General features: G+C 41.4%; 1 protein-coding gene across 4 annotated transcripts in view; it reads right to left on the bottom strand.

The window, feature by feature from the left end:
* ANTXR2 (ANTXR cell adhesion molecule 2) overlaps positions 1-14,974 on the bottom strand; it is a 195,318-nt gene that overhangs the window by 110,282 nt on the left and 70,062 nt on the right. For all 4 annotated transcript variants that reach the window (XM_045018805.1, XM_045018803.1, XM_045018802.1 and 1 more), the window contains exon 10: positions 10,687-10,756. In XM_045018805.1, coding sequence (XP_044874740.1) covers positions 10,687-10,756 — 70 coding nt within the window. The remainder of the gene's footprint in view (positions 1-10,686; positions 10,757-14,974) is intronic.

Consider the following 14,974-nt stretch of genomic DNA (forward strand, 5'->3'; position numbering starts at 1 on the left):
ATTTTAAATAGACTCTCACTGTATATTATTTTCAACTGATTTCAGTTAAAATGAAGCTATGACCACAGAGGATAGAACAGTGTCAGGACAGAACTCGGGCCAGATCCTCAGAGTGTGTCTAAATTCCATTGGTTACAATGTGAGTAAGGTACATAAATAGTGTCTCACAGAAACCCCCGAGTTCAGACATCACCCTCACCATTCCATTCCTTGGGCCAGGTAAAGCTAGGAGCCACCACCACCACAACACGTCAGCGTTCCATAGGCCCCAATTCAGAAAAGTTTTTAAAAGACCTGCTCAAAGTTAAGCATACGCTTAATTCCCATTGATTTCAATAGAACTGAAGCACCCTCCCAAGGCATGAGTGTGGAAGTGTGTACCACTGCCTACACTCCAATCCAGGGGTATGCAGACTCATTCAAATCTGCCGGACTTCTTATTTGAAGCATGGTGTAAAACAATACAGTATAAGGAACGGGGAAGAAGAAGAGGGACTAAGTGGTTCAAAGGCAGGAACTGGGCAGCTCAAGAGGCCGCAAATGGGATACGGAGCTTTTCAACGCTCCATCACCAATTTCAATCCTGCCCAGCTCAATAGTGAGGAAAAGACATTGCCACCGAATGGCTATTGGGTGCCCTTTGTGACACAAGTGGATCATAAAATCACAGAAATATAGGGCTGGAAGGGTCCCTGAGAGATCAAATAGTCGATCCCCCCTGTGAAGCAGGACCAAGTCAACCTAGACCATCCCTGACTAGGTGTTTGGCCAACCTGTTCTTAAAAGCCTCCAACGACGGGGACACCAAAGCCTCCCTTGAAAGCCTATTCCAGGGCTTAACTATATTCTCAGCCCAGCTCTTAGGGTATGTGTACACTGCAATTAGACACCCGCTGCTGGTACCGTGCCAGCTGACTCAGGCTCACGGAGCTCGGCTCGTGGGGCTGTTTAATTGTGGTGCAGACGTTCAGGCGAGGGCTGCAGCCCAAGCTCTCGGACTCTCCCACCTTCCAGGGTCCTAGATCCCAGGCTCCAGCCCAAGCCCGAATGTCTGTACTGTAGTTAAACAGCCCCATAGCCCGAGCCCCGAAAGCCCAAGTCAGCTGGCACAGGCCGGCTGCGGGTTTTTAATTGCAGCCTAGACATACCCTTAGAGAACCAGCACACACATTCAGACCCACAAAAATGCACAATTCTCCATACCAGAGAGGCTGAAGGCTGCCACTTGGAACTGTTGGGTTCCATTGTGGGGACCTGACTTGGTTTCCCTCTAAACTAAAATCCTAGTTTAGATCTAGTAAGCTGCCACCACTCAATCAGATATGTGGATTGAGACACAGTCCTTCCCCAAAATCCTAGGGGATTCCAAGAGCCCCAAATCCACGGAGTTCTTACACCCAGGAGAAACAAACTATTCCCCCTGCTTCCTCCCCCCTCCCTTTTCCTAGGAGAGATACCGGGATCTAACTACAGAGGGATGCCTCCCCCTTCTCTTTCCCTGAGAATCCACCCAAGGAAAGACCAAACAAGTCCTTAATAGAAAAGAAAAGAATTTATTAAAGAATAAAAAGAAAGTAACTTGTCTCTGTAATCCAAGATAGAACCATACAGGGTCTAAACTTATCAATCTCTGGAGAGAATCCCCCCTCCTTTCTTTCTCAGTAAAAGCAAAGTAACAGCAAACAGGAATAAAGAATTTCCTTTAGCAAACACACAATTGCAAATGTAGAAATCAAATTATAAGACTAATTCGCCTTTCTAATTAATACTCACTATTAAATAGTAGAAACTACTCCAGGAGAACTTGGAGACATGACTGTCCTCTCTAAGATCCAAAGAGAGCTCTCTGAGCAAAACAGGGAACACAGACAAAGGCTTCCCTCCACAGAGATTTGAAAATAATCTGTTCCTTGATTGGTCCTCTGGTCAGGTGTTTCTCAGGTCACTGAGCTTGTTAACCCTTTCCAGGGAAAAGAGACCTTAATCCTGATCTGTTTATTTATGACAGAGGCTGAGAGACCCTCTCACCCCTATAATTAAACTCCCCTGGGTCAAAGTTTGGTGCATTATATGTACCAAAGAGCTGTAATTGTCCTACGCATAAAGGATTTTGCTCTGTGGACTAGGGCTCAGGAGATGTAGGTAAAATTCACAGTTCTGCCACAGTCTCCCTGTGTGATCTTGGGAAAATCACTTAAAAATCTCTCCATGCCTCAGTTCCCCCATCTGTAAAATGGGGACTTCCCTTCTCCCACCCATCTCCTCTCCTGACAATGTAGAATGTCAGCTCTTCCAGGCAGGGACTGTCTCTATTCTGTGTTTGCACAGTGACCAGCACAATGGAGCCCCAATCTAAGTTGAGGTCTCTAGACGTTAAGTCAATACCAAATAATAGCAGTAATAACTTGGTTTACTAATTTGGCCTCTTCCATAATTACTAAATTTGCATTTTTTTTAAGTGCTAGATAGGCAAGGCCTTTCGTTTTCAGTTTTTATTGGTTTTTCCCAGAACGTTCCCAGGTTTTACAAAAGCTAGCCTTCGTTGTTTTTAAACCAATTTTCACCCAAGTTTTGGACCACGAAAGCACATTAGATAGATGTGTTTATGGACTGTGCTGCTTCCTGCATCCCCAGTGTCCCGCCTGGCTGATGTGGAGAGACTATTTTCTAGGACTGCAGGAGAGAGAGCCTTAGAGAAGAGACAATTTGAAAAAACTGCTGAGAGTCTACAGTACTTAGATCTTTTGGAATTTATACTGAAGCCCCTTATATCAAGCGTAACAACATGAAACTATTTTTAAAAGAAAATAAAGAATAAAGGCTCAAACTGCTTTTACTTTCAATATTCTTATTTTTCTCTATTGGTTGTTTTTTGTTCTGGCATCCTGTCCCCAAATATTAACCTCAATATTTACCCAGAAAACTGTGACGTTATTTTTTGCACTGATTTTCATCTATTTTTTTTTAATTTTTGTAATAAACACTGATAAATTTCAGAGAAATTTTAAACAAAATAAAACCCAGAAATAAAATGCCTTATTCGTACGGGACTCAGAGCAAAAAGTCAGTAAAACTTTTGCTGAGAGCAGTTAATTCTTTCTCAAATCTGTGCATCAGGGATGCAAGTAGCACGCTCCCACAAACTTTCACTACAGATCACCAGGTGAGAAAATACATATGCCTGTCTGTGTTGTCACATGCCACCAAAAAACAGAAAAGAAAATAAGTGAGTCGGTCCAGGTTTGAGGACAAACTGTTTAAATAAAGGAAAACAACAAAGATCAGGAGAAATGGGGGAACTTGCAAAAAGGAAAAGCAAAGGGTCCTTAACCAGCAAGGACCTAATAAGACTAAGTAGGACTTATTTCATAATAAGTTCAAAAGAAATTAGGAGAAAAAATTGGAAAATTCCAGTAGAATATTCGTTTTTCATCCTCGAAAACAGTTTTAGAAATTTGTAAGATATTGTACTCTGGGAATGGGGAAAAAAATTAGACTTCAAAGTCCTAATTAGGCTATGTTCTGAAATCCTCTATAACTAACATACGGACTTTTTGTCTGTATTCCTTAACTCAGATTTGTTCTTACTCTTTTCTGTGATGTTTTTATATGAAAGGGTTAAGACATAACTGAATTACAAAGAAATGGTCAAGAGGAGGAAGAGAGAGACGGCCCAAAAGAGAAAAATATTAAAATTAAGACCTGAGGAATGGTAGTGTAAGGCCGCACAATGCTGTTTTTGTTTCATAGGTCCTTCTGAGCTTCCCTAGCATTCACAAGTGAGTGAAAAACAAATGAAGCAGCTGTTGTCAACAGGAAGAACAAAGATTTCAATGACACAAGCTCCTCTTGTTGGGGAGTCTGGTTAATATCCAACTAAAAGCATATTTAGAATTGGTTCTTGCAGTTCAAAAATAGCAAACCAAGTACTCAACACTAGCTGGTTCATGCAATCTTAGCGGCATGCAAGATCATTTTCCACGACGTTTGTTACCCTTTGGGGACAATTAACTATTATAAAAGTTTTTTAAAAGAGCCCAAGCGATATTTCAATGACCTCCTGTGTTTTACATGACTGACTTGATAATTTGTTTCATTTTCCCTAGCTGATTACTGGGGTAACGTGTGCACAAAATACCTTTAAAATTATTTACCAAAAAACCTATACTCGTATCTTGGGCTCCTTCCCATGATCTTCAAACTGTTCACTATATATTAAAAACAAACAGATCAGCTGTAACAAATTAAAGCCTCCCTCTCCTGCATGCCTCTTTGTGTAAGTGTTTTGCAAACTAAAGGCCAAAGTGTAAGAAAGATGTTCCAAAACTGGAACTGAAGTACAATTTTGGGGATACATACAGTAGAACTTTTACCTTCCTACCCCACCAAAACAATGCTTTACTTGGATTTTCCTCTCCCTTTGTCTTAGACCACTACAGCAATTCATTTTGTTCTGGACATAGTAAGCAATAGACCCTAAAAATGAAGCCAACATCACTTGAAGACAGAGCAAGTCAGGTTATTATAACCACAGCATGCAGCACAGTCAGGGCATGTTATCTCTGCATTGCAACTAGGTGTCCATAAGCTCAGGGGAGCAGGACTACTAAGGCTGCCCCTACACTCAGACAAACCAGTCTACGTCTGAATCTATCTATTAATTTTGGTGCTCTGCTTTGTCCATAAAAGCCAACAGATTCTGCCACTTTTACTTATGCTGAACAGTACTTAACGCCACAAGAAATCCCACTGAACTCAATGGGAATATGCACAGTAAAGGAAACTCAATGGAAGGGTGTGGCAGAATCTGGCCCAAATAATTTAAAGATGGAAACCACCTCTGCCAATGTATCTCCCTGAAAACTCAAGTTTGTTCCCTTCTGTACATTTACAAGTGTTTTGTCCCAAGTGATGCAGCTTCCACCAGTTTCCTTAGGCAATGCCAGTCTGATAACTCTGGCTGCCAGCAAGATTGTCCTGATATTCATCATAAACCTCTTCTTTCTTAATTTTGGCCCATTACTCCAAGTTACCTCACCTTTCTTCACAGGTCAATCCCTTTCCTCGTGCCTGAAATCTGTCTAGTTTGTCAGTAGCTTTCTGATAATGAAGTTCCCACAACTGAACGCAACATTTCCAGGTGTAGACCTGTATAAAGAGGAATTAGCATTTCACTTCTCCATAACATGATGTGCCTCTGGGCCTGCAACTCAAAATGGCATTGACCTTTTGGGCTGCCAGGTAATTTCAGATACAATTTGCCATCTTCCATCACTCTAAGTCTCTTCACTATTGCTGCTTTTTTAGGTTTCTCCCACCATCTGAACATCTGTATTTTGCTTTATCTCATCCCAGACACATTAGCTTGCCATTTTCCCAAACTGAATTTTGTTTTCTTATTTTTGCTACTGTTTCTAAAATCTTTAAATGCCACTGTTATATTTTTCTGTCTTCGTATACAAAACCTTCCTGTTTAGAGTCATTTGCGAATTACATTAATAAGCCTCACTTCAAGATCATTAATAAAATTATTAAATAAGATCAGGCCTTCCAGGAGATCCCTTCTTTTATTTTTGTCACTATTACACACACACACACACACACACACACACACGTGCGCTTATTAGCATGCATGCATATTGTCCCTATTCAGCAAGGTACTTAAGCACATACCCAATTTGAAATATGTGAGCAACACCATGCTTTCCATAGAACTATTCAATGTGTTTAAAGTTAGGCATACGCTTAAATACCTTGCTGAACTGAGACTTAAATTCCTATTTCACTTTATGGAGTGAGCTAAGTACAAACACACTGTGTCTGTTTCAATGCAGAATATGTAAAGCACAGTATCCGTTTTGGAAGCACGCCAATGATACTGCAGCTGCATTATTGGAAGCCCTGTACTTCTCTGCCAGTCTATTTTGATTGCAACGATTACTCTACAAACTCTCAATTACTTCCATTTAAACAAAAGCCTGGGATTCGCTGCACAGGCCAAATCCTGCTTGCCCTATTTACAGCAATACTTGCATGAGGAAAGCAAGCAGGATTTTAGCCTGAAGAGCTTGCACATTCAAAATCTATTACTGTAATCTTTCAGTGAGAAACCAGAGTAGACATAATTCATGTAAACCAGGAAATGGAACTTTTATGTCAGTAGATATTTACTCAGATTGTTTAATTTCAATCAAATACTGTACGGTGTGAGAGCACTGCTTCAATTTCAAAGTTATTTGATCTTATTATTGCCATCTACTCTGCACACACATCAGCTGAAATGCGGAAACTGAGTTGAGATGAATTCAAAAGCGGTTTAAGATGCTAAAAAGGTAGAAAAATATGGTCTTGATTCTGGTCCCATTGAAGTCAATGGGAATTCTGCCACTGACTTCAAAGAATGGGAACCCTTTGTTTGTGCTGGATACAACTACAAATATCGTTTCAAAGCCTGCATTTGAAAAACTGCCTATTAAAGGAGTAGAAATAAAAAGAGACATTAATAACAATTTATTTTGAAACAGACACCAGTTCCTCCTGTACAAGCCTACGAGAAGCCAAGTCAAAGCCTCTGGGTTTTCTCTGCAAGGATTGATGACTTCAGAAATATCTACTGCAAGGAAGGAAGGAAGGGGAAATCTCTGCTCTGCTTTAGCTGCTTCTGATATCCTGCAGCTACAGAAGGAGAATCATGGAAAATTAAGTCCAGGCTTTGGCCGTTAAAAAGAAGAGGAGATGGTTTTCAAATATTTTATTTAAAAATGTAATTGGGAATCATTTTTTTTAAAAACTCGAAGGGTCAGACATTTGGGCAGAAGCAGCCAGGGTTTATATTAGCATCAGCTGACGTATAACCAGGCACAGGTCCCTGGGAGCCCCCGATCTGCTGGGGGAAAGGGATGGTTCTGTGTCACAAAGTGAACTCAACCTCCATCCCCACCAGGAGGACCACTAGGGACCAGCACAGTGCCAAACATGGATACCGGTGGCTGGGAAGGAAGCCCAGTCAGAACAGACGGGGTTCAGTGCACGCCACCAGATGGGCTCCTATGGATCCCTCAACAAGAATTAAAACTGTCCCTTATGGACAGAGAATCCAATGATGGGCAAATGGCAATTTACACCTACTTGAGCCAGTTTGGTGAACCTGGAATGAATGGTTCAACGCCACTAGTTTACACCAGGGCCGAGCTTGGCCCTAAATGTAGATTCTGTAACTGCTCCGAGTTATTGATCAGTTTTTGGTTTCAAGTCAATTCACCTTTAAATTAAAAAGAAACAAAAATCATCAAATAGAAACACTCAGGTAAAACTCATAGCTATTCTGCTGACCTCCTTTGCTCAGGGATGGATTTCACCCTCACTGAATTTAAGTCCCAATGTAGCTGTTTTCATGGTGGCTTAAGTGGTGCAGAGGCCTCATGCCTTCTGCACAGGTGTGAATTTCACCCTGAGCTCTTAGTTACGCGTAACACAGAGCTTCGTATTTACAGATATCAAAATCCCTAGTCACATCTCCTTTTAGCACACCAGGTACCTACCCCCAAAAAAGTTAATCTGGGTACAAACATCATTTTGCAAACCATCAATATTGTGATGAAGAGGTATTTTGTATGCAGTAAGTTGTATCACTACACTGCCACATCAGCTGACACTGCCACATCAGCCTGCTTCATGCTGCTATCTAAAAATGTACCACTTTGAAAGAAATGCCACACTATAAATCTACAGGCAGTATTTTGTGGGTATCTAACAAACTACAGCCAGCAGCCAGATATGGAGAGAACAAAAATATGTTCTGGCATTAATCCAATAAAACCAGTGGTTTGCAAACCAAATGGATTTATTTTAAGAATTTTTTGCAGTTCTCATGCTCCATATAGATGTTGCCGTACTTATAAAAGTATTTAATTCATCAGCCTACAAAAATTAAAGATTGTGTAAGTACCAAATAGCAAAAACAAAGGGGAAACGACTGTATTCCCCCCATCCACGTAGGAAACAACTCAAGGTAAGTTAAATTACAAAATGAATTTAGTCTGATATTTTGTTGTACTTAATCTATATAACATTTCTAATTCCATTACTAAGAACTCCAGAAGACAGCAGGCAGATTGCTGCTACGGTAGGAAGTAATATTAGATCCACTACATAAGGAATTACTGGGAGGTATCCAGCAATAGTCTGAGCTGTGCCAATGGAAAGTCAAGAGTTCAAATATGTACATTTCTTTCATAGCTGTCAGTCTTCTGACTTGCCATGTACTGCTTATCTTTAGGCCAAAACCTGTGACTTTTTCTCCCATGCAATGTTATGGACGTACGTATTAGAGCTGGATAACTTTTCCAAAGTGGTGCTACGTAGAATCTGTACATATTTTAATCCACAGCTTGTATTTCCTCTGAACGCTGCTGGAAAGAACTGCCCTGCAGTTAGGTACTTTGTTTGCCTTGCAATTACAATATGGCATATTGTCTTCTGCTGTGACACTTCACAACCCAACAAGCCCTTCCCTTAACAACAAAAATACAGCATGTTCAAATACTTTACACTGTGTTTTAATATAGATCAATAAATATTCTGTGCATTTCCTGTTCAACTGGCATAGTGTCAGGCTAGTACTAGATATGGTGGTGATTAGGTACAAGTTCAGGATTTCCTGTGTTTAGGCCACATTGTGGGCCTAAGTTACCACTCCATTACTCCAAGTTTAAGCTAGTTAACACATGCTTGGTGAGGAGCGGATACATTTTTAAACCTGATTAATTCATGCCGTCCTGATGATAAAATTGGTTTTCTCATAGCTCTGCGTGGTGTCAATTCATCTTAGCTGAGATCAAAATCTGTTTGGCTATGGCTGCTGCATTACACCACTGATATGCCAGCAAAACTCCACTGAAATCAATGGGAATTACACTGGAGTCATATCCAAGGCCTAGTCTACACTGGGGGTGGGGGTTGAACTAAGGTACACAACTTCAGCTACGCGAATAGCATAGCTGAACTCGAACTACCTTAGTTCGAACTACTTACCCGTCCTCACGGCGCGGGATCGAAGTCCGCGGCTCCCCCGTCGACTCCGCCACCGCCGTTCGCGGTGGTGGAGTTCCGGAGTCGACGGGAGCGCGTTCGGAGTTCGATATATCGCGTCTAGATGAGACGCGATATATCGAACTCCGAGAAGTCAATTGCTACCCGCCGACCCGGCAGATAGTATGGACGTACCCCAAGCAGAACAGCTCTAACAAACTGACCTCTCAGTTACGACAAATCAACATCACAAAATTATGAAAAAGCAAATTTTATTATCAGGACATTATAATAACTGGATTCAAACTCATCCCTCTCCCCAAAACATAATTCTCGGCATTTCTCCACCATTATAAAATAATGCCGGCTCCCTCTCGCCCCTTGAAAGTATTTGAATCTATTCATCTGCAACTTTTCTCTTCCAAAGCATCATTCAATATACAAAACAGATGTGCATCCACTGGTCAGCTATTAGTAGGGCAGGGCAGTACCTGGGGCTAAAAAGAGCCAGGCTGTCAGTACGCAGGGGAGAGCGGCCAGAGTCAGGCACGGCAGAAGACCCCTGGGAGAGGAGGCAGTGGGAAGCTGGAGTAATGCAGGAAAAAAGGAGAAAGCCCTGGCAGGCAGCGCTCCGTTAAATGAGCACAGAAGAATCCTACCAAAGGTCCTGAAACAGGAGGGACTGGGAAAGGCAAAAGGGAAAATCCCCTGAGAGCTGTAACCCAGGGTGTTTTTGTGTTTGCGAAGTAAAACCATGCCTAGAAAGAGACTCTGGGTGTGACAGTGGATCCTTCCTGGGTTGCAGATAAGCCAGCACCTTACACATCCTGATTCAGGGAAACATTTTAAGCACATGCTTCAGTGCCAGTGAAGCCCCCTAAGGCTGAGTACTGGCTTAGTAACAGAAAGCTCATCCCAAACTCCTCTTTCCTACTGTAGTAGTTGTTCTCCTCCAAGGGTTAATGGTCTGGGAGTCTTCCCCCTCTTACAGTGTAAAGACCTGACAGCTAATTATAATCTCCACACAGTTCTGATTCCTGATGAGCATGGTAGCATTAAACAGGAAACCTAAGTACAGGAAATTAAGTTTAAGCGAAAGTGATCTTAAAAGCCTAGGGCATCTCTGAATTTGGGAGGTGGAGATCTCAAGGCTGTAGAAATAACATCCAGCCAGTGACATCTAGAATAAGGCTTGTTTAGCCATGATATTGTTAGAAGACTGCTGCAGTTGTTAAATTAGTGCCTCCTTTTATCATTACATGTTGAGCAGTGGTACATATCCTGACACATAATTTTAATAATAGCTTGTAAGTGTCACTGATAATGTAAGAGGTTTAACAATGAGCCCAAAGATTATCCAGAAGAAAGCATCTTAAATCCTATTAAAGAATAGCTAATCTGCATAAAACTTATGACAAGCCAGACCTTTTCAGGGTTTAATAATCTACCTGAATATTCATTTTTAAAGCACCGTCCAAATCAGTTTGGACGCAGATGACTATTTAAAGTCCATTCCAAAGCTGTAAAATACACTAGGGAAATAACACAAGGAAGAAAAATATAACTGCCTTTAGCCAAAACCCCACACAATTAAATTCAGCATCAGTGGATATAGTTCAGACAAGATACAGAATAAAGCTTTCACCAAATACTTACTGGCCACTTTTATGTAGGACGGGGGCTGGACAGAGCATAAAATTGGATTCCACCGTTACTGGTTTTTCATCTGAAAAAGAAAACATCACATGAGCTAAACATATTGCACTGTAGTCACATGAGAAGCTGACATGTCTGAACATGATGCAATCTAGTTTTCTTCAATGAATTTTGGATATTGGTTTGATTCAAAGCTGCCCTGACTTGTAAGTTATTAAGGCCCCAATTCAGGAAAGCACTTGTGTTTAAATCCACCGGACAACACTTACGCCCAGGCTTAACTTTAAGTGCCATTGACTGCTTAAAGTTAAGTGTGAGCTTTAGTGCAGTCCAGGAGAAGGACACTTTCTTGAACTGGGGTTTAGTGAGAAAGTGTTTTTAATAATATTCACAGTCTCACTACTAGTTAGAAGATGAAGGGCAGGTTCTTATAAGCAGGCCTGTACTGCTAATTTCTATCCATTATAGCCAGTGACCATTAGTACAATAACTTACTATTCTGTAGCATTTCTCATTCTGAAGGCTCCCAAAGCTCTCTCCAAAGCATGGCTGCGTTACAAAGCATGCATTTTTACCGATAGCTCAAGGTTAACTACCATAGCATCAGGCTATGCCCTGCCACTCTGCAGGTGTGAAAGGTGGGAGGACACCAGGAGCCCCTGCACAGCAGCAGGAAATGACTGCAATCCTTCCACCCATTCTCTGGGGTACAAGACACCCCAAAGGAGGTGGGAGGGGTCAGAGAGGAAGGCCATTGTCCCACCCATCCCCGAACACACTGGCCTATGCTACTCTCTAAAGGGCGAAAGGAGCTCTCCCATCATGTGTACCACAGGACTCTGGGAGGAAGCCTGACACCTGGAGGCAAAGTCCCTCTCATAACTCACCCTGGGCTGGAATGTTCTGGCACTGCGCCTTAAAGACACAACTCAGCACATAATCAGGAAATCACCTATCTGCGGGAGTAAGCTCTGAGGCAACTCCATCCTGTAGATAAATAAAGCCAGATATGCAAATGGCTTAGAGAGGGTTGAGGAAGCTGTTGCTAGGTCGCGGGAGATGCACATTACATCTGGATGTGGTACGTTCTGCACCAACTGTTCATGCCAGAACTGGGGCTAGCTGCAAAGGGAGGGCGGGGGGCAGGCTTCACACATGGCCATATGCTTTTGTCTTAAGGTTACATTTAATAGTTTAGCAGCAGTAGTATTACAGCTACACTTCGTTTCAGCATTTGGTAATAATTCTCTACAAACGTTAGAAAACAAACCTGCCAAATCTAACATCTAAAACCAAACAAACCTACAAAATTATTGTTTGCCCCAAGGTCATTCCTACAGGCAACCCCAACGTAGGAAGACGGGGTGTGTGCCACACAAACAGGGCTCAGTTCTATCACGACTATTCACCCTGATCAACACTGACTCAAGTGTATCGTCTCATCCCCTTTCATTAGGCTTACGAGTAGCGGGAGTTTACTGGGAGGAGGAAACCCACCCAGTACCCTTCATGGGACTGCCTTCCTCCTCTTCTTGCTGCCCATGCTCAAAGCATCTTCAGTTCATGTTAGGGTTTTGTCGTTCTCTTCTGCTTGTGTTCTGATATAAACCTACCCTGCCCCTGGCAACGTGGCAGCACCATGCAGCACACCACCAAGCCACTCCGGTATCTGGTGTTGGTATTTACACCAAGGCAAAGTTGGTGTAAAATACTATCATTCTGGTTTAGTAGTGTTTTGCATCCACTTTGCACTAGTGTAAATGACCAAACAAGATGCAGTGCATCAGAGAATCAGGCCTCTAGTGCCTAATGTTACTGGCCTATAATTCTAGAAAAGCTAACAGCATCTGATGTTACGTGTCAGTGGCACTTCTGCCATTGCATGTTGGTAGCAGCATTATTAGTAATACATGCTAAAACAGAGGAAAGTCTGTAATATTATTGCTATTTTAAATGGGTAAACAGAGACATGGAGAAGTTAAGTGAATTGCCTGTGGTCACAGAACAAGTCAGTGGCAGAGACAGGAATAGAACACCGGAGTCCTAACCACTAGGAAGCTGTCTACATGTAGATGCCAATATCCACATCCAAAGTACTCATATTTCCAAAACCTTCAGATATTTCTCCCAAATCTGAAATGTGTATAAAGAATAAATAAAGTCAATTTTGTTCCTCTGCAACTACAATGATCTAAATGCTTCAAATGTTCCCCGAGCCATCTGGATAATTGAGTTTTACCAGAATACTGTAGCCATATGTGCAAGAATTACTCCACCCTCCTCTGAATTGTAGCCACTTCTGACCTAGATCACAGCAACTTATTTACACTGTACAGTCAGAGCAAATCAGCACAAGCTAATGACAGGAAGTCAGAATGTCATGTTCAGTTGAAATTGAAGGACAATTTATATAGACAGAATGTAATTACCCAATTTGACTTTAGCCAGACCACCTGGGATAGTACATTTACTCTTACAAACTGTTCTGTGAGATCTTTAACAAACGCACATGATCAGGACCTCATATCCTGAAGAGTGGAACAAATGTGATGGAACCACATTTGTGTACAGTAAGATAGGAATCTGGGGGAAAGTAAGTGCACTGTATAAATTAGAAACTACTCAAAATCCTTGTGATTTATTCTATACGCCCACTCTTCACTCATTTTGCAATCACGGTTTATTTTTAAGGATATTTACTTCTTAAGGCAAGGATCAGGGGGTAGCCGTGTTAGTCTGTATCCGCAAAAACAACAAGGAGTCCGGTGGCACCTTAAAGACTAACCGATTTATTTGGGCATAAGCTTTCGTGGGTAAAAAACCTCACTTCTTCAGATGCAAAATCCATTAGCTATTCACTTTGGTTCCCGAACATCAAAAAGAGCAGATGTTTACTAGGAGGGCCCAGCTTGTAGTCATTTGTACCAGTACAAAGTGGGTGAAAAACATTACTGAATCAAAACAGAAGCCTTTTACATTTCCTTTGCACTGGTGCAAATGACCGCACACGATGAAGGGCAACAAAGAATTAGGCCCTGAGTGTTTTCCTGAAAATTTACATTCTCTTTCCCTTATAATTTGTTTAACTGAAGTTTGTAAGAGCTGTGTAGAATAAACTCTGCACTCTCTCTCATTAAGAGCTCGTCTGACTATGGATCAGCTCCTGCAGTCCTTCACTCAGGCATCACACCCACTGAAGTCAACTGGAGTTTTGCCTGAGTAAGAACTAAACACTGTAGGATCTGGCTAATTATGAATATTAATAAAAGCAAAAAATATAATGTAGAAAACTGTTCCCTTGGAACTGAAAAGGGTACATAGAAAGGTGTTTTTATCTGCAATCACCTTTTTTATACACAGATCCTAGAGGTGAAACTAGCACATTAAGCCACTGCTATCCACACCTTATGGCTGTATGGAGTTCATTTTTCAAATTGCTAAGCAGAACTTCCATGCACAGATCTAATTATTTGCTATAATTATTGGGAATTTCACAGCAAAGCTCCAGCAGGTCACTTATGTCAATTATTTTTACACAAATTCTGGCAATGTTAAAATAATTTTCATACCATTCTGTTAATCTTATTATGTACTCTCACGTGTGCAAAATATTTGCACTACAATGCTCACATTACTTCTTACCATCAAAAGTGAAATAATTATTATAACCCATAATTATTATATAATTATTATTACATAACCCATGCAGGTCTATCCTGATGTACAATCAGTTAAAACTTGAATGCACTAATACATTTTGCAAAACCCTTTTTCCTCTCTCTTGTTGCTTTTCTTAGGCCTGGTCTACACTTAAAAGTTTTATCAGCATCATTATTTCAGTTGTGTGTGATTTTATTTATTTTTTTGGTTATAATCAAAATAGCTATAGCAGTAAAAGCCCTAGTGTGAACACTATTACATCAGCGTAAAGGTGCCTTACTCTGGTATAGCTTAGTCCACTTCCTGAACTGGAATAAGTACTTTTATACTGGTGCTTATACTAATAAAGCTAGTACTTTTATGCTGGACCCTGGGCCAAAAGGGGCATGCATTTCCTGCATGAGCCGTGTGGCTTAGCCACCTCCTTGAGCAGAACCACAGCGGTTCCACTGCCAGGCAGGGATGGCCAGTGTTTTTTATAAGGAACTGGATTTCCTTCTCTGTACCTCAAACAGGTGACACTTTGACAATGACACCACAAGCCACCAATGTAACTCAAGTGTGACCTGGAACAACCATCTCTTGGGCTGAGAATGTGGGCCCATTCCTTGGCCTCTCTGCTGAGAGA

Source organism: Mauremys mutica, chromosome 5 (genome assembly GCF_020497125.1).
Source record: "Mauremys mutica isolate MM-2020 ecotype Southern chromosome 5, ASM2049712v1, whole genome shotgun sequence".
Classification (NCBI taxonomy): domain Eukaryota; kingdom Metazoa; phylum Chordata; order Testudines; family Geoemydidae; genus Mauremys; species Mauremys mutica.